This window comes from Anolis carolinensis, chromosome 1, assembly GCF_035594765.1.
Source record: "Anolis carolinensis isolate JA03-04 chromosome 1, rAnoCar3.1.pri, whole genome shotgun sequence".
Taxonomy (NCBI): domain Eukaryota; kingdom Metazoa; phylum Chordata; class Lepidosauria; order Squamata; family Dactyloidae; genus Anolis; species Anolis carolinensis.
In genome coordinates this window covers 187,014,430-187,036,381 of record NC_085841.1, presented here as the reverse complement: position 1 = coordinate 187,036,381, position 21,952 = coordinate 187,014,430, and the positions used below count along the sequence as shown (strand labels likewise).

Genomic DNA, 21,952 nt, shown 5'->3' with positions numbered 1-21,952 from the left:
GCCTTGCTATTGAGTGTCCACTTTTAAAATCATTCCACAGAGATTACATGATTAAAAAGCATGTAACAGCTTCTGGGACTTGGCAAGGCATCAGAATTAACAAAGTACCTCTCTTTTTTCTCTTTAAACCGAACACAAAAACCAAATGGGAAACAAAGAGGCTCACAATCCAAAAGAAAGATATGATATATGTGCTGTCCAATTACAATACTGTAATCTTAGTGGCAGCCTATCTGTAATTTTGCATGGTTCCCTTTTGCAGATAAGCCCCAAAACACTTGTCCACAGCAATAAAGAAAAGATTAGATATAAATGTCACACAACATTATTTCTGCACTATTTGTGTGGGTGATGGGGAGAATAAACACCTACAGATACTACCTAGAGAGCTGTGGAAATAAAGTGCCGAACTCTTGCAAAAACAGCTTCCTTCATCTCTCCACGCATTTCCACTTGATCTGTTAAAAAAAGTTATTGCCAGTGCTTCTGCACAGAGATGTTGACATTATCTCCACATCCACAATTCTCAATATATATCCCAAAGCAATGCTTCAAATAAATTAGAACAAACAGAAGACCATTTTGGACCCCAATGTAGTACAAAATGAGTGCCCTCCATGCATCCTTTATAGCCCTAAATAGCTGTATGACAGTAGTACTGTTCTACATGGTTGGTAAACCATGTCACCCCATGTCACAGGTCTTACACAGTGAGTGCCACTCAGGTTTTCCTCCAACCTTCTAAAAAACAAAATTCCAACCCCATTTTATGGCTCCCAGAGACATGTTTATCATAGCAGTTGACAAGGCAACCCAGGTGTTTTATCGGCACTAAACTGCTTCTCCTATGATTCGTTTGCTGCCTGAGGACAATTGCCAACAATGTTCCTTCCACCACCCACTGTTTCTTAGAAAAAGTGAATGCGGCACAGGTGCTTTCCACAGGGTTGCTCCTTTTACTTTCAGCAGCAACAGTAGGAGGTAAAATTGAAAAGAACAGCTCAGAGGAAATGAAGGCAATTCTGTCATCTGGAAATTACCACTGTTTTGCAGCCCACTGCCTCAAGGGGCAAAAACAACAAAGATTACACAGATCTTTGGCTCTTTACCTCTCATTTTTATAAAGTAGTTTTATTATAAAGGCGCAAGATGAAATATCAGATCTCTTCCTCCTTACATGCTACTCTTTGAAACTCACAAAATTTTTTTGCAAGAACAGATGTTTCTCAGCACTTGCAACTAGCTGAAGTGAATTTGGAAAACTAGATTTGGAGCAAAACTAGCAAAGCTGGTGTGCATGTATATGCACACATGCACACACACACACACACACGCATGCATGCTTATCCTTCAAACCCATCCGCGAATTCTTTTAGGTTGCAACAGATCCGACAAATTACAACAGCAAAAATTTTGCAAGTGATAAATTTACACAGTCAAAAATTTTTTAAAAGTCAGACATGGCCAAGATTCAGTCTGCTTATACAAACTGACCAAGCAAACACCAGTCTTATTAACACATTGACATGCTCATATTATAAGGCTAATGTAGGGGCAGGGACACAGATGCACCCAAAATCCCCAATCATAAATATCCCTACAGATCTTCATGCATTAAGGATTTTCTAAGCCTGGTTGATTTTTGTAAATAAGAAACAGGATCTTAGTAGGATCTCATCCCCTACTCTCAGGTTCTTGCACTGTTCTAAGGCCACAAAAAGCTTCCGAATCTTTCACCATACATTCCTCCCATTATTGCTAGTGCTAAATAACATTCTTCAAGGCAAAAAAGAACACTTCTGGGAAGGTGTCATCACACAATACTTGCAACCCTTCACCAGCTTCTTCTGGCAATATGTAGAAGGGGAACCAGACTAACAACCTGGAGAAAAATCCCATGGGACTTCTGTTCTTGTGCATCAAAATATAACAGATTAAACACAATAAATAAAGCCACAGGCAATAGAAAGAGTAGAATATCCCACTATGTTATAGAACATAAAGTATTCCTTTCATCATGAAGCCAGTGAAGTACCTTCACTCAAACACACACATAAGCATTCAACACCCAAAGGTTATTAATATGTAAATACTATATTTAACTCATATGAATCCTAGACAAAAGCTGATGCCGATTGTTAGTACAGGAATCTTACTCCTCCTCTCACCCTTCTGGACTAAAACATTCATGTAACACATAATGGTTGACTGCAGCTAAGCTTCTGTTTGAAAAATTGCTCCCTATCAAATCTCTCTCCTTTTCGCACATTTCAACCCAATTAGAGACAAGACCGATTAGTGTGAAAAAGGCAGTTAATTTTAGAAAATGTATGCATGAAATCAAATGTGTTAAATTATTTCAATATTTCTAGCATGTGACAGATTTATTTTAAAAAGGCAATAAAATCATGTTTTGTAAAATGAAATGAGAACAGCAGATTAACTAATATAGGCCTACTGGATCTGAAATACAGAATGTTTTGTTTGTCATTTCATTCAAGTTCTGTATTATACTTTATTAATAATGCACCAGCAATATAGCTAATTTTCAATCACCCAGTTTTTTCACAAATGACAAAAAATGCTTCCAATTATTTTATACAACTTTAACCACCAAACCAAGTTGTCCCCAAATTCAATGACAAATTAGTAGAAAAAAATTAAAACATATTTAAGGGTACTTCTTCAAATTCAGAGACATATGTAAAACTCACCAGTATATACTTATCTTAACATAAGAAACCAAACATAAAACTCACACACTTAACCAGCAGCACATAAGACTTTCAAAATGTTTGTTATTTATTTCCAACATCCCATACCACTTTTCATTTTAGAAAATCCCAGCATGGCTTACAAAAAGCAAATAAAATAGAGAAGGATAGAAGGATAAAACACAATATGATAACAACAACGACAACAACCTTATTCTTGTATCCTACCACCATCTCCCCAAAGGGACTGGGGATGGCTTACACATGGCACAAAGTGCCAACAGAACATAAAATAAAACACAATTTTAAAATAGTTGAATAAAACATATAGGCAAAACAGCAACTTAAAACTCAATTAAAACAGCACTCATCAACTAATGGCGGTAAGCTACTGTAAACGTGGCCAGGCTGCAAACGATCAGACATGGAATGGGATAAGTGCAAAGCTGTACAACAATGAAATCCATATTTGTGTGTACATGTCTTCAAGTTTCCTGTTGACTTATGATGAACTCATGCATTTCATAAAGTTTTCTTAGGCAAGGAATACTCAAATATAGTTTTTTCAATTCTTTAACACACAAATATTAACAATGATGACAATGAACAGGAAAGGGGCAGGGTAAACATACAGGTCTTCAATTAATGGAGAAAACATCAAATACTACAAACTACCTATTTTCAATAGAAACACAATTTCACATGGAGCCACAACAAAAAAGTTCTCTCCCAACAACCCAAAGCCTCATGGGACTAAAACACAATTAGGACATCTCTCTCCACAGAGTATAAAGTGGACTATAGAAGAGAACACAGGATCTCTGATGGCCTAGAAATAAATTATGTAGGTCCTTATAAACCAAAACTGATATATTGTATACATAAAACTGGCAACCTATGCTGATTTTTTGAAGAGTGAGTTCTATATCCTCAAAAAGGTGGAGCCCCCAAAAGGTGCAATGGGTTAAAGCCTTGTGCTGCCAATACTGCTGACTTGAAGGTTGGGTTGCTTACCTGAAGATTGCCATTTCGAATCCAACCCGGGGAGACCACATATGAGCTCCCTCTGTCAGTTCCAGCTCCATGCGGGGACATGAGAGAAACCTCCCACAAGTATGATAAAACATCAAAAACATCTGGGCATTCCCTGGGCAACGTCCTTGCAGACAGCCAATTCTCTCACACCACAAGTGACCTGCAGTTTCTCAAGTCACTCCTATCACACACACACACAAAATAGAAGCTGGCAGAAGCTTTCTGCAAGGATTGCAATCTCCAGATCAATCTCAAAGGTAGTATAAGGATGTGGCATCTGTCACAAAGGGGGTGGCTGGGATTGGGGGGCAGATGATTATTCATGGAACCTATCACAACAGATCACATCAGACAAAAGGGGGTATTTATAACTGAGAAGAAAAGATAACAAATCTCTTGGTCAAAGGTGGGATTTTTCAGGAGCAGTTAAACAGTTGCTTCCATCAAGGCACCTGTTAACAACCCTTCACAAAGAGATGCATTAACTAGTCCTAGGGACCACACATTGAACCTTCTCTCACACAAGCTTCAATAAGCCCAGATGAATTAGAATCAAGGATAGGAGCAATTTTAATGTAATGTCATGCTTTTAATTGATCTGTTCATCCCACGAGCATCTTCATATGGCTACCTGTCCTTTGCCTGAGAGGAAGATAATACACACAGATCAAACCCATCTTTGACTCAATTTTTCCATGCTTTCTGGAATTAAAAAAAAGACTATTACAGAGTCAAGTCTGGGGGAAGATGTTTAAGACTCTATAATGTGGTAGTCAAAATATAGCCTACAATTTGCGTGTTAGGTCCTAGTGTCATCGAGAACTCAGCAGACCCCGGCCTTCAAATTAATCTGACCTACAGCAAGGAGCTCCACAGGTCCATAAGACCAACATTGGATAAAGAGAAGTGGGAAAGTGTTCCAGCAGCAGCAACTCACCATAAACGCTTCTTTCTCTGGTCTTTCCTAACCCCAACCTTGTAACAAATCCCCTAATAAAATGTTTCCTAACTTGCAACTTTATTCCTTTCACTATTTTGTGTCCCTTTTCTTCCAAAAAAATAACAATAAAACCTTATAAACTACCTTTTGGGGTCGTGGGAAGCCACTGGCCAACCCAGGGGGCCTCCATAGGCAACCTGGGGGGATCAGAACCACATTTCTCCAAACCGCGGATACGGAAACCTCAATAACCCCCATAACCGTGGGTCCGCCAAAACGCTCTGTTTCAGTGGCATATTCTTCCTGACTAAATCCTAACACTAACTGCTATCTCACTTTTTGCGCCAAGGGTTCCTGTGCTCGGAAAATAACCTTTTTGTTTAAAGAGCCAAATTTAAAGGGACAAACAGCTGATTATTGAAACTCACTGCCTCCGCTCTCCTCATCCACACCTGGAGATCGCTGCTGGGGATTTCAGTAATGGTTCCCCGAAGCTGCGACCCTGAAAGGGAGTTTTAGTTCTCCAAGGACCAAGGGCCAGCTCCGGGGCCCCCACAGAAGAGGACTTTGCCTGGGATTCACCCTCCTTCTAACCCCATGGAGACTGCCAGCCTGCTGCCAAGAGATCCAGATTTCCCACTATGTCTTAATGCTCTAATTTCTCTCATTTCCCCTTTATATGAACTATATGCTTATATGTTTATGAAATATTGGAATCAATTCTTTATTAACTGTTTAGCCAAATGTAACTTGGTCTATGGGTTCCCTGGAAGACCCCCAAACTCATATATTTCCCCATTACATATGTTTTATTACAGAGAAACCCGGGTTTTCCCTTCCCTTTAAAACCGAAGAGAATCTGAATTCCCTCTCTGTCCTCAGACGAACAGCAATACTGCCGAATTGCCTACCCCCAGCATACACTTTCATTCATAACTTACTCAATATTGCACCGAGAATCACCCCTTTTCATATTTATGGCTAGAATTGCCTAATCTTTAAAATACAAACACTGGAGATCATTTTTGACAGTTTTTTCTCTGATCATCAGCTGATTGTCAAACTGCGTTCTTTGCGTAAAAAGCTTCCCGCCTTGCGCTATTAGCGTAGGAATGGAAAATAAGCTATAAATGTTAATATTTAGTACTTTTTTTGGTAATTTTGGGGTGAAATGGCTAGAATATGATTCTCTATATTCCTAAATTCCAATATCTCTTTTCCTTGTGCCTGACCTCGCCCTGACCTTCTCCTCAGATTTTTTTCTTCCTGGAAGGAAGCGCCCCGCTGATTGAAAGGGAGTAATCAGCTTATCATACAAAGTTAATCCCAAAGTACATTTGCATGGGACAGGACAAAGGAAATCCTCCTGATCTCGGAGCTGGTCCATCAGCGAGGATCTCCGCATGGAAGACTTAAGTCATTTTTCTTTGGGGATCCAAAAGAGCCTTAGGAAAACTTTTTAATCCCCGCAATAATAAAAGCTTCTCTTCTATATTGCACGTCCACCCCAGTCTCACACTGTAGGCAAGGAATTGTTAAAGACAGGAAAGCCGGACATAATCCTATCAATGTCTCATCCAAAAAGACAATAACTCTAGACTCCCCTTGTAGGCAAACGCCTCGGGGGGTCAATTTGACAGCCGATTACACATGAATCATTCATCAGTACATTGTCTCTCCCTATCCCGCCTTCCTGCCTCCTGATTCGCTGCCGCAGAGACAAAGAAAGCCCGTGACTGGTTCCTGGAGCGAGGCGGGAGACCAAGTCTCCTCCCAGCTGGGACGCGCCAGCCAATCAGCGGCCAGAGGGCGGGAGGAAGAGGGCAGGAAATTTGAAGAGGCTTCACTTTGAAAGTTGTATAAAAATGGCATTTTTCTCTGTATCCACATGCTTTGCCTGACGAACTATCACGGCAATTGCATCCTTTTCAGCTGAATCGCAATAAAGATCACCTCAGTGGCATTTCCTTCAACTTTGGCTGTCTTTCATTTCATCTCAGGAAAATTAATAGATCTATAGATTGGGATTCCCCGGCTCGCCAAAGTAGCGATCCCTCCTTGTTGGAATCATATAGTCTCCCCTCACTGGGGCAGACTTCCCAAAAGTTTGCGGTCGATTTCACTAGCATCATTTTTGTGACAGAAGCCCCCTCCCTACAATCTCTGGGGCCACACTGAACACCACCTGAGTTCAAAACAAACTTTGCAAAAAAAAAAAAAAAAGATCTCCACACAATAGAGGTATGAAATCGTGCACAAGGAAGGTCCCAAAGCATGCCCTCATGTTCCCTACAAGGCTTTTGGGTGCAAAAAAAAAACACCCCAATTTATTGAGATGAACAGGACCTGGTGCTTTGGGGCGATGCCCCTCCAAGATCTCCTGAAGGGCTAATGCAACCTCCCAGTCTTTCAGAATAACCCATTCCTGGTCTATATAGTGCTTCACATATGTTAACAGCTGCACAACATTCCTCTGAGAGAGTTTCAGGGAGGATCAGGACATAACATTAAGCAAAGCTGGTTTGCCTAAAACTGTAAAGGAAGTTGCTGTAGCTGTAGGCTGACCTGATTAAGCAAACCATTAAGAGTATACTGCACCAATAAACTTACAGGTTCTTAATAGTGTACTAGTTCAGTTAGATAAAGGTAAAGGTTTTCGCCTAACAGTAAGTCTAGTCGTGTCTGACTCTGGGGGTTGGTGCTCATCTCCTTTTCTAAGCCGAAGAGCCGGCGTTGTCTGTAGACACCTCCTAGGTCCTGTGTCAGCATGATTGCATGGAGCACCATTACCTTCCTACAGAAGCAGTACCTATTGATCTACTCAAATTTGCATGTTTTTGAATGGCTAAGTTGGCAGAAGCTGAGACTAACAGCAGGAGCTCATTCCGTTCACAGGATTCGCACCACCGACCTTTTGATCAGCAAGTTCAGCAGCTCAGTGGTTTAACCCACTGTGCCACCAGGGGCTCCTACTAGTTCAGTTAGGGAAGTCCCTAACTAACCCCCCCACCACCACCACCACCACCACACACACAAACACACTAGTTCAGTTAGGGACTTCCAAATCTAAGTCCAAATGTTTGGAAGTCCTTGAATAAAGCAGCACTTTGATCATGTATGTCCTATGTGGCTTTATGAAACATTTTCTGGGGATCATAGTGCTGTTTTTTTAAAGATTATTTACTTAATAAAAGCCAACAGCTTCAAATGAGAGAAAAGTATGGAAGCAGGAGCTTCAAAAGAAGGCATCAACACTGCACTAGCATAAAAAAGGCACTTTCCTTTACCTGTGATCCAAAAATTCTAGATTAGAGGTTGACAACTTTGGAAGGTTTCCAGGACTCACTGTGAGCAATGCCAGGTTGAAAATTCAACATTTTTAAAAACACAAAACAAATAAAACCAAAAGGTGCTTCCAGTGGTCTTCAATATCAATTTTTTAAGTTTAAAAAACCAATATCTCAAGGCAAAGCCTGAAGGTCTTCTGAGATATCTTTGGGCTATAAAAACCACCTTAGAGGTCATGGGAAGCCCATGACCCATCTATTGTACACAGACAAAAGAAAGGTGAAAGAAATAGAAAGGAACAATGAGGATAAGAAAGGTAAGGCACTTTTAACTAGCAGCACATAAAGGATAGCAATCCAATCTATTGCATGTTTTTGTTAACACTGTAGAAAGGTAAAAAATGAGAATGTCAAAGATAGCAAAGTTCTTTTAATTATACATAAGAAAAATGTGGTCTAGGCAGCAGACAGATTTAGTTGCAGAAATGTTTGGTTAATACAACCTGGTACAACAGATATACAAGAGAGAAGAAGCTAAGGAAATTCAAGCACTTAGAAAGCGCATGTTTAATCTTCTTTCTAATCAAACATCTTTCCTATTCTCCAAAAAGAAGCAGGCTACACAAATAGTTGGTTTCTCAAAAGGACAGAAAACTTCAAGTGTTTCATTATGCACAAAACTTTGTTGTTTTGCTCATCACCTCCAAAGCCCTCCACATTCCTGTTACCTCCACCAGCTGTTAGCCAGCCCTCCTCAAAATCTCAACAGTTAATTAGCAACAAGGCACAGTAAACATGTACAGCTTGCCACCTTTAATTATACTGTAATTTTCTGAAGTTAGAAACAGCACATTATTCAAATGTTTCTTTTTTATTTTAAAAAACACAGAAGTTTTAGCCTTACATCTAAAAACATCTCAAGTTTTCTCTTTGATAGCCCTATGATCCCTAAATTGCTTGAAATGCCAACACACCTTCAAAAAACAAAAAGATATTTTATTTTATTTGGTAATGTGACAAAAAGAAATAGATATTGCCTCATTCTTTTCTCCCTTACTTTTAATCTATTTCAGAAATTTATTTCTGTTAGCACAGTAAAAACATTATAGGTTAAGCATCCCTTATCTGGAATTACACAATCCAAAATACTCAGAAATCTGAAAATATCCACATGGGTGGCTGAGACAGTGACACCTTTGCTTTCTGATGATTCAGTGTACACAAACTTTGTTCATGCACAAAATTATGTGAAATAGTGTATAAAATTTCCTTGAGACTATTTTTATAAGGTGTAAATGAAAGATAAATAAATTCCATATCTTATTATCTATTATGTCTATGCAAATGCAAATATTTCAAGATCCAAAAAAAAAAAAATATCTGGCCCCAGAATAGGGGCCAATCGACCTGTACTATCAAATTGATAGATTTATCCATGTATTTCAAAATGTATAGTTTTGCTGTTTCCTTTCCCAGAAAATGAAACAGTAAAAGGGAGAACATGCAACATAGGGATCACAAATTGCTATCCCCTGTTCAGTTTAATTGCTCCAGATCAGTTTCTCAAACTCTGCTCCTCCAGATGTTTTGGTCTTCAGCACCCACAATTCCTAACAGCTGGTAAACTAGCTGAGCTTTCTGAGAGCTGAAGTACAAAACACCTGGAAGAGAACAGTTTGAGAAACACTGCTTCAGATGAAACCTCCTACTTAAAGTCCACCAAGAGGACCCTAGTTGTATAAAATACATTTCTTCTCTTTAGCATGCATTTCAATTCACAGTTGACTACAACAATGTATTCTAAGGAGCAAGCAAGATTATGACAGTATTTTTAGATAAGTAACATGGAAGGAATTGCACTTTGTCAAATACAACTACTAAATTACAACATTGTCCAAAGAAATATTGAGACACTGCAAAGATTAATCAGTTTACTGTGCTGAATCAACTATTTCTCTCCTGCTTTTTCAGCAGTTCTCTCCTGTTTCTCTCACCAAAGCCATCCTCATTCAAGGTGATTTCCTTGCCCTTAGAAAGGGCTTTTCAGGGGATGTGACAGGAAAAGAGGAGGGGCAGGAAAGTCATGTTTCGACTGCCCCTTTCTGATGGTGCTTCTGTATCATATGTTTCACTCCATGAATAGATGGATCTATAGAAAAACCCATCCCATGCACCAATATCACCTAACTCCTATTCAATGGTAAACTTAGCCATTTCAAATTGTAAATCAATTACATCTATGTTTTTATGTGAATTTCTTCAGTGGCAATAGTTAAAATATGCACATACACACACAGCTGTAGCCAAAACAACAAATATCAGTTCTTAAATCAGTGACTGCCTTCACTAGTCATTAGCTTGTGTCAGAACTGTAAAAGTCCCTAATTTTTGTTGTTGATCATGTTGCTATCTTAACACAAAGTGGGAATGCCTCAATTATGGTTTAGCCAGTGTCTTTTACTCAACAAAAGCCAGCCAATTTGTATGTATTGCTATTATCTAGAATATTTCATCCAGAGTCACACTATCACATAAACATTACATAGAAGAGGTTATATAAGGTTGCAGCAGAGTCAAATCAGATCTTAATTCAAACTGACAATTTCTAGTTAAAAATAAAGATTAATTCTCCATTCACCTTATCTTTGTCTTCTACAACATCTGCTAGGATGTCATCTGGGTCCAGGATTCCCCCATCTGTGTACTCCAGATGGTGAATATTCACCCAATAAGAAGGATCCTGCAAATGAAACATAACAATCTCATTAATCACCACTTGAGGAGACTTCTGTCAACAGTAAAAAATAAAGAGTACATTTTTTAAAAAGGCATGCTGTCATAGTCACATATTATGAACTTGATAGAATGTTTAAATTTAATAGGTGTAGATTAAAATTCAAATGTATTTCAAATTGGAGGATTCAAATATGCACAAGCCAAAGAAATTCTAGCAATACTGTTGTGCAACACCTAGTTGTAACATCATTCAACTTCTGTATAACACCTTGTGAAAATTCATAGCTTGATATATGCTGAATCCTTCAACTGGCTACCTCACCAGTGAGGAAACGTAGATAACTCTAATCTTTTATCTGCACATTTTGGCCTAAATCTAAATATCTGTTCCACCAGAGAACAGTAGAATTGATAAATCAATAATTGCTTTCAGTTTGATTCAGTGGATATGCTCTCTTTGTGGTTAAGATTTGGAGTTAGACATGTGCTTGTCCCTCCCAAAACATCCATTCATTTAGTGCAAATGTCTGTGGAGAGAACTGGAACCATCAACTGCTGGGCTTCTCCTGGAGGATTGTAATCCTTAGTATCAGCAATGCTTGTCCCATTTTTTCAAGTCTTTAAAGTGTCACAAACCTGGATTTATACTATTTTCTCAATTAAGGATTGTGTGATAGAGTATCTCTTTATCAAATGCATTTAATAAATTATATAATGTAATACACATGTGCCAGACCTTTTCTTCTCAGTTGACACACTTTCCTCAACATTCTAAGTCAACATTAATGTAACATAACATCAGATCAAATACCCTTGTATGTAGACTTAACTACAACCTCAGATGTACATACATAGCCCTACTGCAAACCTTCCCCCTTACGGCAATAGTGATTTGTTAACAATACTAATTATACTACAAATGCATAACACAAAATACCTCACAGCCTCTGAGGATGCCTACCATAGATGCAGGTGAAACGTCAAGAGAGAATGCTTATGGACATACAGCCCGGAAAACTCACAGTAACCCACAAATGATTCATTTTCAGCTCTATTTCTGATAAAATACTCCTCACTTTGCAGTGTGCAAATTACTTTTAACAGGCCACAGTAACTGGTGTTAGAAACAAAGATGCACAATTTGAAACATCAATTAAATAAAAAACCAGCACAGAGCTATAGCAATTGGAAAAAGGGAGATACTATCACAAGACCTGTTACCAACTAGTGTGGTGTGGTTAAGACGTTTATCCAAAGGCCAGATCGGCTCCTCCAACATAGAAAATAAAAACATATGATCTCAACAGGAAACATTTCCCTAGAGGAGTTAGTCTAACCTAAATCTCCAACCATTTGTTACTTAAATGGTAGCACAATTATTTGGATTTTAATAAAATTAGCCTGATGCCTTTATAGACGTTGATGGTGACATTTGAAATATCTTAAAAACATTGTACAAGTAATGCTGTTTCCTCTAACATTTTTAATATATGACTATAGGAGGCCATCTTTCCCTAATACATATTGCTTTCAATGTATGTACAATATCTTGGGATGACTGTTTTGTCATCTTACAATATATTTTTTAGAAAAGTGAAAATTGAAGGTAAGTTAAATACTTTATTTGGCTTCCTTAGAATATGAGCTGACCCAACATCATGCCTAAGGCAATCAGAGAAATGGCAGAAACTCTTATGAGGAAATTCATTGACAACATCTTCTACTTCAGGGGTCCTCAAACTTTTGAAGCAGAGGGCCGGTCCACTATCCTTCAGACTGTTGAGGGGCCAAATTATCATTTTAAAAAAATACAAACAAATTCGTATGCATACTGCACATGTCTTATTTTAGTGCAACAACAACAACGAAAGAACAATACAATATTTAAAAATGAAAACAATTTTAACCAACATAAACCTATCAGGATTTCAATGGAAAGTGTGGGCCTGCTACTGGCCAATGAGATAGTCAAGTTAATTAGGACTGTTGTTGTTGTGTGCCTTCAAGTCATGTCAGACTTTGGCCGAGCCTAGGTCTAAAATTAATTATTTATTTACTGCATTTATTTACTACATTTATATCCCACCCTTCTCACCCAGAAGGGGACTCAGAGCAGCTGTATGTACATACAATATATTATATTATTAGCATAGTACAATATTAGCATTATATATTACTATATTGAACTATACCACTATACTATTATATAATACAGTAGAGTCTCACTTATCCAACACTCGCTTATCCAACGTTCTGGATTATCCAACGCATTTTTGTGATCAATGTTTTCAATACATCGTGATATTTTGGTGCTAAATTTGTAAATACAGTAATTACTACATAGCATTACTGTGTATTGAACTACTTTTTTGTCAAATTTGTTGTATAACATGATGTTTTGGTGCTTAATTTGTAAAATAATAACCTAATTTGATGTTTAATAGGCTTTTCCTTAAGCTCTCCTTATTATCCAACATATTCGCTTATCCAACGTTCTGCCGGCCCATTTACGTTGGATAAGCGAGACTCTACTGTACGTAATATATAACATATAATAATAATTATTATATGGTATTATTATTAGTATTATATTGTATAACATAATAATATTATCAATATTATATGTATATACAATATATTATATTATTAAAACTGATATAAAAATATTATATTATAAAACTGAGGGCGGGGGCCAGGTAAATGACCTTGGAGGGCCGCATCCGGCCCCCGGGCCTTAGTTTGGGGACTCCTGTTCTACTTCATTCATCTTCCTTGCCACACTCTGCCACACTTAATTCTTTAAAGTATTCAAATGTTTAGAAGAAGTGTTAATTTAGGAAAGGATAATTGCATCATCAAACAATAAATTATTTTTTTCCAAGAATAGAAAGGGCATGATATGATGTGACACCAGTTTGGGTTATTATGTAGTCTCCATAATGCTAGTACATTTTTAACCACTACACTTGGGTCATGTCTGACTGCTCAGGCATCTTTAATGTGCAGTATTCTGTTTTTATTGTTTATATTAATATTTGTTTTTAACTATCAATAGTTTAATTGTATTTTTAAATTTTCCATGCAATGTTAATTTTGTATGTCTGTCTCCTTTAAATTTCCAGACTGGAAGAAGGAAAAATACATAAATATCATAAGTTACTATCTGCATCAACATGTAGTAAAACCAACAATAAACTAATTGATAATGGCACGTGATCATACTAATAAATAATTTAATGTGAAATGTTTTCAACTAATAATACTAGCCCCAAAAGATTCAAAGTACTTAACTAAATATATATCACTTTACATCAATATGGCACAAGTAACTTTGCATTACAAATGAGTGATATATACTGGCTGTACCACTGACTGTGCTTCAGTATCTGCAAGGCATTCCAGGTCAAGCAATGTCCGAAGTTATTTATGGTTCAAACACCTTTCGGCTTCCAACATTTTCACAGCATATCATTCTAGTCATCCCCACATGTACAGTATTGTCCGCCAAATAGTTCTTTTTTCAAAGTTTTTGTACAGAACTAAGCAACCTTCCTGCTCTGCCCTGCACTGTTTGAACAAACCATTTAACTTCTTTTCTATGCATTGGTAAACTGAATTAACTCTGATTATAAACATAAAAGACGACGAGCATATTTCTACAAAAGTTCAAATATTTCCCACAATTATTTCAAAACATGCACATACATCTCTCTTCTGTCAGTACAAACAGTTATTTCAAAGTGTCAGTGAGACTTCATGTGATACTTGAGGGATAACAAACCTCTCTTGTTCAGAAAAGGCTTTGTGCAACTCTGAAACAGCTTTCATGGAGTCCGAATTACCAAGCACAAGTTTTTCTACAAGCAGCTTTGAAATATCTCCTTCTGAGTATCTCTTTGAGAAAGGTAAGGACTGTGTTCAATTTACTGAAAATCCAGAACTGCTTCCTCTGTTAACTGTTCCCATTTGTACCCCTTTTTCACAATTAGCCTCAGCAAATATGGACATGGTTGACCCACTTTAGCCCAATGACACACATTCCTAGGACTGACCGTCCCACATCTGAGACAGTAAAATATTGGTAATGATTACAACTATGCAAATATAAGGACAGCTGCTCCTGTTCAGTTATGATATATCTCTGATGATCTAATCTAGAAGAAACCAATCCCTTTGTCCCTGAACAAGCGCTTTCTTTTAAAAGAATGCAAAGAAGCAAAACTAGACCTAGCCCCTACATATCAGAGTAATTAGACCACAAATGTATTTACTGTGGAGTCACTCTAATTTAAAGTATGATACAAAACTTGATACAACAATGCATGAAAAAGGTTGTGTTCTGAGAGATGAAATATCTGTTGCTTCTGTACAAGATCACAACATCTTAGAGACTTTTAACTTGCGTCACAATCTGAAGATGGAAAATTTACCAAGGCTCTTATAAAAAGTTATTTTTTGTATTTTTATAAATGTAAAAAGTAAATGCTAATTTAGTTAAAGCAATTATTATTATTATTATTATTATTAATTTTTCTCCTGCTTTTATCCCACGAGTGGGACCAAAGCAATCAAAATGTTCTGTGTAAACTCCAAACAATTTAACACATACATTTAGCATACATTTCAGTTTAAACCCTATTTAAAACAGTTTTAAGCCATATTTAAAACAAATCATAAATTTGTATTCTTTATAACTTACATGATGGATGCCACCATACAGAGGTGTTGTTTTACATATAGAAGAGTTTGTTTTCCAAACACACCAGTACATAGAGATTTACACCTTAAAACTCATTTACAAATAATTAGAACAAGAATAATATTGTACCTAATCTTCCCCCTGCAGTATTTTATGAAGACCCCCCTTCCCCCATGAATATGATAATTGAAGGAACTAATACCCCGAGTGTCATTGAAATACAATTAAGATTTGAGCAGCATATACCTGAATATAGCACATAGCTAGGAAATTGCTAACCTTTAAGTGGGTCATGGCCCAATGACTTAGTTTTCTGTCAAACACTTCGTCAACGGGATTTTAGGGTTTTTTTTAAAGTCATCTGCATGTGCAACTATGCATGAGCCATTAGATATCAGTGACAACCTTTTTCAGAAGCTAATATCCCAGGTAACATCCAGAAATAATTAAAATTTGAGTTGCATATGCCTGATAGAGACAGTAAAGCACACAATTCTGAAATGAGTGGGTCACGTCTCAATGATTTAGCTGAATCCAACATGCCTAGAAGACCTTACCAAGTACTAATAGTTAACAGTTCTGCCCGTAATGCCAGCTATACCATTTCTAGAACTGAATAATCAAGTGCACAATTAATTTCTGGACAAAGTATAAAGTGTTGATTAATATATTGGAAAACCTACGTGGTTTGAGATCAGGGTGCTAACAGGATCACCTTCTTGCATATAATTCACACTGTACACTCAGCCGAAACTAAGCTCAGAAATAAAACTTTCTTTGGCTTCCCCAAGATCATGTAATAACATGCTAGAAGAGATCCATTAGCTGGAGATTTTGTCCACATTTAGAACAGCAGTGAAGACCAGTTTTATCACACAGGCCTATCTAAAGGATTTTTAAATTCAGATTTTCCAAGTATTTTATGATAGATTGTAATATATATGTGCTTTTATTTTATATTATGTTATTTGTTGTTTAATCCACAATGAGAGGTGAGTAACAACAGCAACAAACATTGCTGATTCTTTGTATTCAGTGGAGTTTGAGTCCAGAACCCCCTGTGGGTACCAAAAGTCATGGATGTCAAGCCTCATAATATATAATGTAAAGTATCTGTCCCTTAGATAAAATGGCAAAATCATGGTTTACTTGCTGGAGGGGGTGGAGGAGGAATATTTTCAAGACATGGACACAGAATCTGTGCGTATGCAGGGCCAGCTGTAATAATGATAATCAAGAGCAGCAAATATCTTTAGCTAAAGATGCATTCAGTTTACTAAATAAATTGGAAAGAAAAATGCAGTGTGATATGATGGTTGTTACTGGCATTTCAAAGATGCAGGTTCAACAAAGTTCCACTCTCAGCAGTGACCTTCAATCAATTTGGAGCAAATAGTGCAGAGATATTGCAGCACCTCTGAGACAAAACTTAGAGAAAGAAAGTTAACAGCATAAACTTTGGTGCAATAATTGTTGGTAAAGTAGAAGTCTGTGGAAAGAGGAAGTCAACATTATGTACAGGTGGTTAAACTCAATCAAGGAAGCCCACAGTCCTGAGTCTGCAAATCCTAAACAGGGTGGTTGATGATAAGTGACTTGGAGGTCTCCCATTCATGGGTTATTAGAAGTCAAAGTCAACTGGACAACAGTTAAGAGAGGCCAATGAACTTGATAAACTCACTTTGAGGCAAAAATTGAGGATTGGAATATGCAAAAATAATACTTGGGTTTCTGTGACTCAAACAAACAAACAAGCAAATCTTTATTATGATCATAGATCAGCATAAGGAGAGTGGGGTATAACCTCACAGAGCATTATACATTAAAATCATTAGAATTTAGGCTAAAAGCTAGAATATAGAGGTAAAAGGCCAAAACACAAAATACTATTTAGAGGGAGGGGAAGACTAGAAGGAAATAAAAAGGAAAGGGAATCTGGAAGGAGGGGTTGGAGCATTCAGGGAGTACGAAGGAGCCTAAGGAAAGGGTAGTACAGTCAGGCACAAGTCTAGGGCACAAGGGAATGAGAGCACTAAATATCTATATTTTCAATGTACTGATAAGTTAAGAGTGCTAACTTGTGGTACCGGTCATCACCCAGTGAATTTTAAGTGCTGCTGCACAAAACTTGGGAATATTATCGTAATAACAGAGTTGGTATCTGAAAGCAACAGGATTATACAGCAAGGGTGAGATGAGTCTAGTTCGAATGTCTCTGTAAAACAGGCACTAGAGGAGCACATGTTCCGTTGTTTCTATATGACCAGAGTCACAGAGGCAGTCTCTGTCTGGGTAGGGGTCTTCCGATCTCGACCCTCGAGTACAGCTGATGAAACGGCATGACATCATGCCAGGGTAAAGGCCCTCTGACAGCTGGATACCTCTATATTTGTTAGGTAAACCATAAGGGAGGCAAGGTATTTACTGGCTTCATTGACGATAAAGGTTGGGCGGCTGGCTGGATCCAATTGGCACTCAGTGTCTAATATACATTGTTTAATGAGTTTCTGTGACTCTAAAACAATTACAGGCAGTCCCCAAGTTATGAACAAGGTAAGTTTTGTAGGTTTGTTCTTAAGTTGAATTTGTATGTAAGCCAAAACAGGTACATTATAAAGTGTAATTCCAGCCAATAAATACCTGGGGGTGGGAGGGGGGGGTGTGGATAGCATAGGGAAGGCTTTGTTTTGCTGTCTGTGCACCTCACCTCATTTTCTGTCCCTGTGGTAATTGGATTTGGAAAATTTTCTCTTGTTGTGGAAGCAAGGATTGGTGATAAAGCTTCAGCGGAGATATCTTTTTCTCTTGATAACACTGACAGGAGTGAATTTCCCTTGCTAGGGGTAGATTTCCTCTCATTTCCTGTTGTCTCACCCCCATTCTTAACTGAGTGGGATGTAACTTGGGGACTGCCTGCATTTTAATGATATTAATCAGTATTAATTTAAAATGAATTTAATCCTTAATTTTCAGTATTAAACTAGTATAAAGGTATTTAGGTAAAGAATTTAATTTTAAAACCCAGTCTATATTTAGTCCAGATCCATTTTTTATCTAAATCTTGTGGATGATGCAAGAAAAAAAAACTAGTCTTTCTTTTTTGCCGATTCTGTATTTTAAAAAATGGCATGAGGAAGACATCTGTCCCCCAAATTAACTTTCGTTTACAAAAGGATTATGAACAAGTGCTAGAAATACATTTGCTTGATATGCTTTCTACCACTCCATTCCTGAGTTAATGAGGTCATCTGGTTAATGTATTTTATAGAACAGGCGTTTGAATAACCTGAACTGCTAATTAAGGGAAACACAGTGTATCATGGACTGCGACAACTGTTAAAATATATAGTAACCTGTAGTTATATGTAAAGTTTCAATCAAGATTCTACATTTTTAGAGGAGGAAATTTTAGAGGAAGTTCTACTTTGTAAAAACTCACCTCATAGCTACTCAAATGAATATGGTATAGCAATATTCATGTGCATGAGCTTTTTGCCTGAGGCTACAAACCTTGTTTATATTTAACATCAAGCCATTCCACGGTTGTTTATGATCATATCCTTTATGCAAAGAGCTATGAATTGAGAATTATTATGCAAATATTTTCCTGATCATATACTTTTTAAAAGTCGCTTGATTTTTTCAAAGACTAAGTATATACCATGGCTGCTTATTTAGACAAATCTAAGTCACACTTTGAAATGAAGAGTATTCAAGAAAATCAAATTACCACCAATAATTTTACCTCGCCTCTAAGCACTAAATGCCAAGCTCATTATCAGAATGACAACACTGCAGAGGAATATGAGAGAACGGAGAGATTTGCAAACAGAATTTTCAGTGCTAAGCATGAGTCATGATTTTTGACAGAATATGAAAGGTAAAGACACCCAGCGTGGTGTAATTGGTTTGAGCTTTGGACTACGTTTCTGAATTCCCACTTGGCCATAGGAAGCCACTGGGTGACATGGGCAAGTCACTCTCTCTGTATCAGAGAGAAGCAAAGACAACCCCTCTCTGGACAAATCTGGCCCATGGCAGTGTGATCTTAGTCAGTCAGAAATGACTTAAGGTCTCGCAACAACAAGGAAAGCTATGGATAATATTATTTCATCTCACATGCAAAAATGAAGAATCTCAAATATTTTCTCATTGCTGGGTGAAATTATAGAATGTTTTGTGCATTTTTTAAAATCTTATTTCAAGACCGTTCTGCAAAAAATTGTGTAAAAACTAACCAACATATTCATGCAGGAATCATAAATCTGGGTTTTAAAAAAACATAGAATCATAGAATAGTAGAGTTGGAAGAGACCTCATGGGCCATCCAGTCCAGCCCCCTGCCAAGAAGGTGGAAATCGCATTCAAAGCACCCCCGACAAATGGCCATCCAGCCTCTGCTTAAAAGCCTCCACCACAGTCCGGGGCAGAGAGTTCCACTGCGGAACAGCCCTCACAGTGAGGAAGTTCTTCCTGATGTTCAGGTGGATAAAACTTTTTTTTTAATCAAAAGTAATATTGGAATGTCCAAAAACGTTGGCAATCACCATTTTTTACAAGGTCCTGAGGATTAAAATTGTGTACATTCTTTAAATAACTAATGAATGCAAAAAGAAAAGAAGACGTCTATATACAATCCTATAAACCAATTTTGCTGTCTGAAAATGTAAATCAGAGTAAAAGGCACCTAGCAAACCACAAGACATGGCCAAAGGGACACATTCCACATGAGAGTCACAACATAAAGAGCAGGGGTCCCCAAACTAAGGCCCACAGCCTGGAAGCGGCCCTCCAAGGTCATTTACCCAGCCCCAGCCCGAAAACTTTAGATTTAGGATTGCCTCCAATCTGAAACAACTTGAAGGCGCACAACAACAACAATCCTAATTAACTTGACTGTCATCACTCAAAAGCAGGAAAGCTATGAAAAATGTTTCATTCTCATATGCAAAAACAAAGAAGCTAAAATGTTTTCTCCCTACTGAGTGAAACTTACCATTTAAATATTGGTAAGTTTATAGAATAGAAGAATACAATAGAATAGAATAGCTTTGTGATAGTTCTATTTCACAACGAAGTTACATGCCTTCTCCCTCACACACCACAAAACAACACATCCATCCGTCCACACCCCAATCACAACCACACAGCTCCCAATGGATACCACATTCATGCGAAACCACGGAGTCAAACATAGCCACAGCTCTAGGATAAAAGCTATCCTTCAGTCTGCTTGTCTTTGTCTTTCTCACCCTGTACCATCTGCCAGATGGCAACAGTTCATATATATATATATATATATATATATATATACACACACACACACACACACACACACACACACACACACATATACACACACACACATACACACACATACATATACATACATACACACACACACAAACACACACATACATACACAGTAGAGTCTCACTTATCCAAACTAAATGGGCCAGCAGAAGCTTGGATAAGCGAATATCTTGGATAATAAGGAGGGATTAAGGAAAAGCCTATTAAACATCAAATTAGGTTATGATTTTACAAATTAAGCACCAAAACATCAGGTTATACAACAAATTTGACAGAAAAAGTAGTTCAATACGCAGTAATGTTATGTTGTAATTACTGTATTTACAAATTTAGCACCAAAATATCACGATATATTGAAAACATTGACTACAAAAATGGCTTGGATAATCCAGAGGCTTGGATAAGCGAGGCTTGGATAAGTGAGACTCTACTGTATATATATATATATAGATAGATAGATAGATAGATAGATAGAGATATAGATATATGCTGGGTGAGATAGATCCCCAAGAATGTTCTGAGCTTTCTTAAGGAAACGAGAATTACAAAGTTCTTCTAAAGAGAGGAGAGGGCAACCAGTGATTCTCTGTACAGAAGTGGTGTCCCTTTGGAGCGCCTTCCTATCTGTCACTGTGCAGTTACCAAACCATGTGCAGATGCAGTAGGTTAGGACACTCTCTATAGCACAGCGGTAGAAAGTCACGAGCAGTTTTTCATTCAGCTGATGGTTCCTTAGGAGTCTAAAGTAGTACAGTCTCTGTTGGGCCCTCTTAACCAGCACTGCTGTATGGTTGCCCCAGGTCAAATCTTCCTTCACAGTGACACCTAGGAACTTAAAACTGGCCACTACACCACTTGGTCTCTATTTATGACCAAGGGCTGAATTTCTGGTCTGTTCTTCCTATAAGCCACAGTGAACCAGATTATTGTCTGTGTTGGTTAAAATTGTTCTTCAGTTTAAATATTGTGTTGTTCTTTCAATTTCTTTGCACTACAAATAAAACCATGTGCAGTATGTATAGGAATTAATATATATTTTTAAAACTATATTCCAGCCCCCCAACAGTCTCCGGGACCATGAACCATCCCTCTACCTAAAAAGTTTGAGGACTCCTGATACAGTGGGATGACCTATAACACAGGCTTGACTATTGCTACTGCATTCATGACTTCGCAGAAAGTGCTTAGAAAGAAAAAAAACATAATAGAGTAATAAAAGTGAATACAA

General features: G+C 37.6%; 1 protein-coding gene across 3 annotated transcripts in view; it reads right to left on the bottom strand.

Annotated features, from left to right (window-relative positions):
* Positions 1 to 21,952, bottom strand: part of pard3b (par-3 family cell polarity regulator beta) — a 691,700-nt gene that overhangs the window by 625,795 nt on the left and 43,953 nt on the right. For all 3 annotated transcript variants that reach the window (XR_010002345.1, XM_062969128.1, XM_008114949.3), the window contains exon 2: positions 10,615 to 10,716. Coding sequence is in view for 2 of the 3 variants with exons in the window: in XM_062969128.1 (XP_062825198.1) it covers positions 10,615 to 10,716 (102 nt within the window). In the remaining variant the exon portion in view is untranslated. The remainder of the gene's footprint in view (positions 1 to 10,614; positions 10,717 to 21,952) is intronic.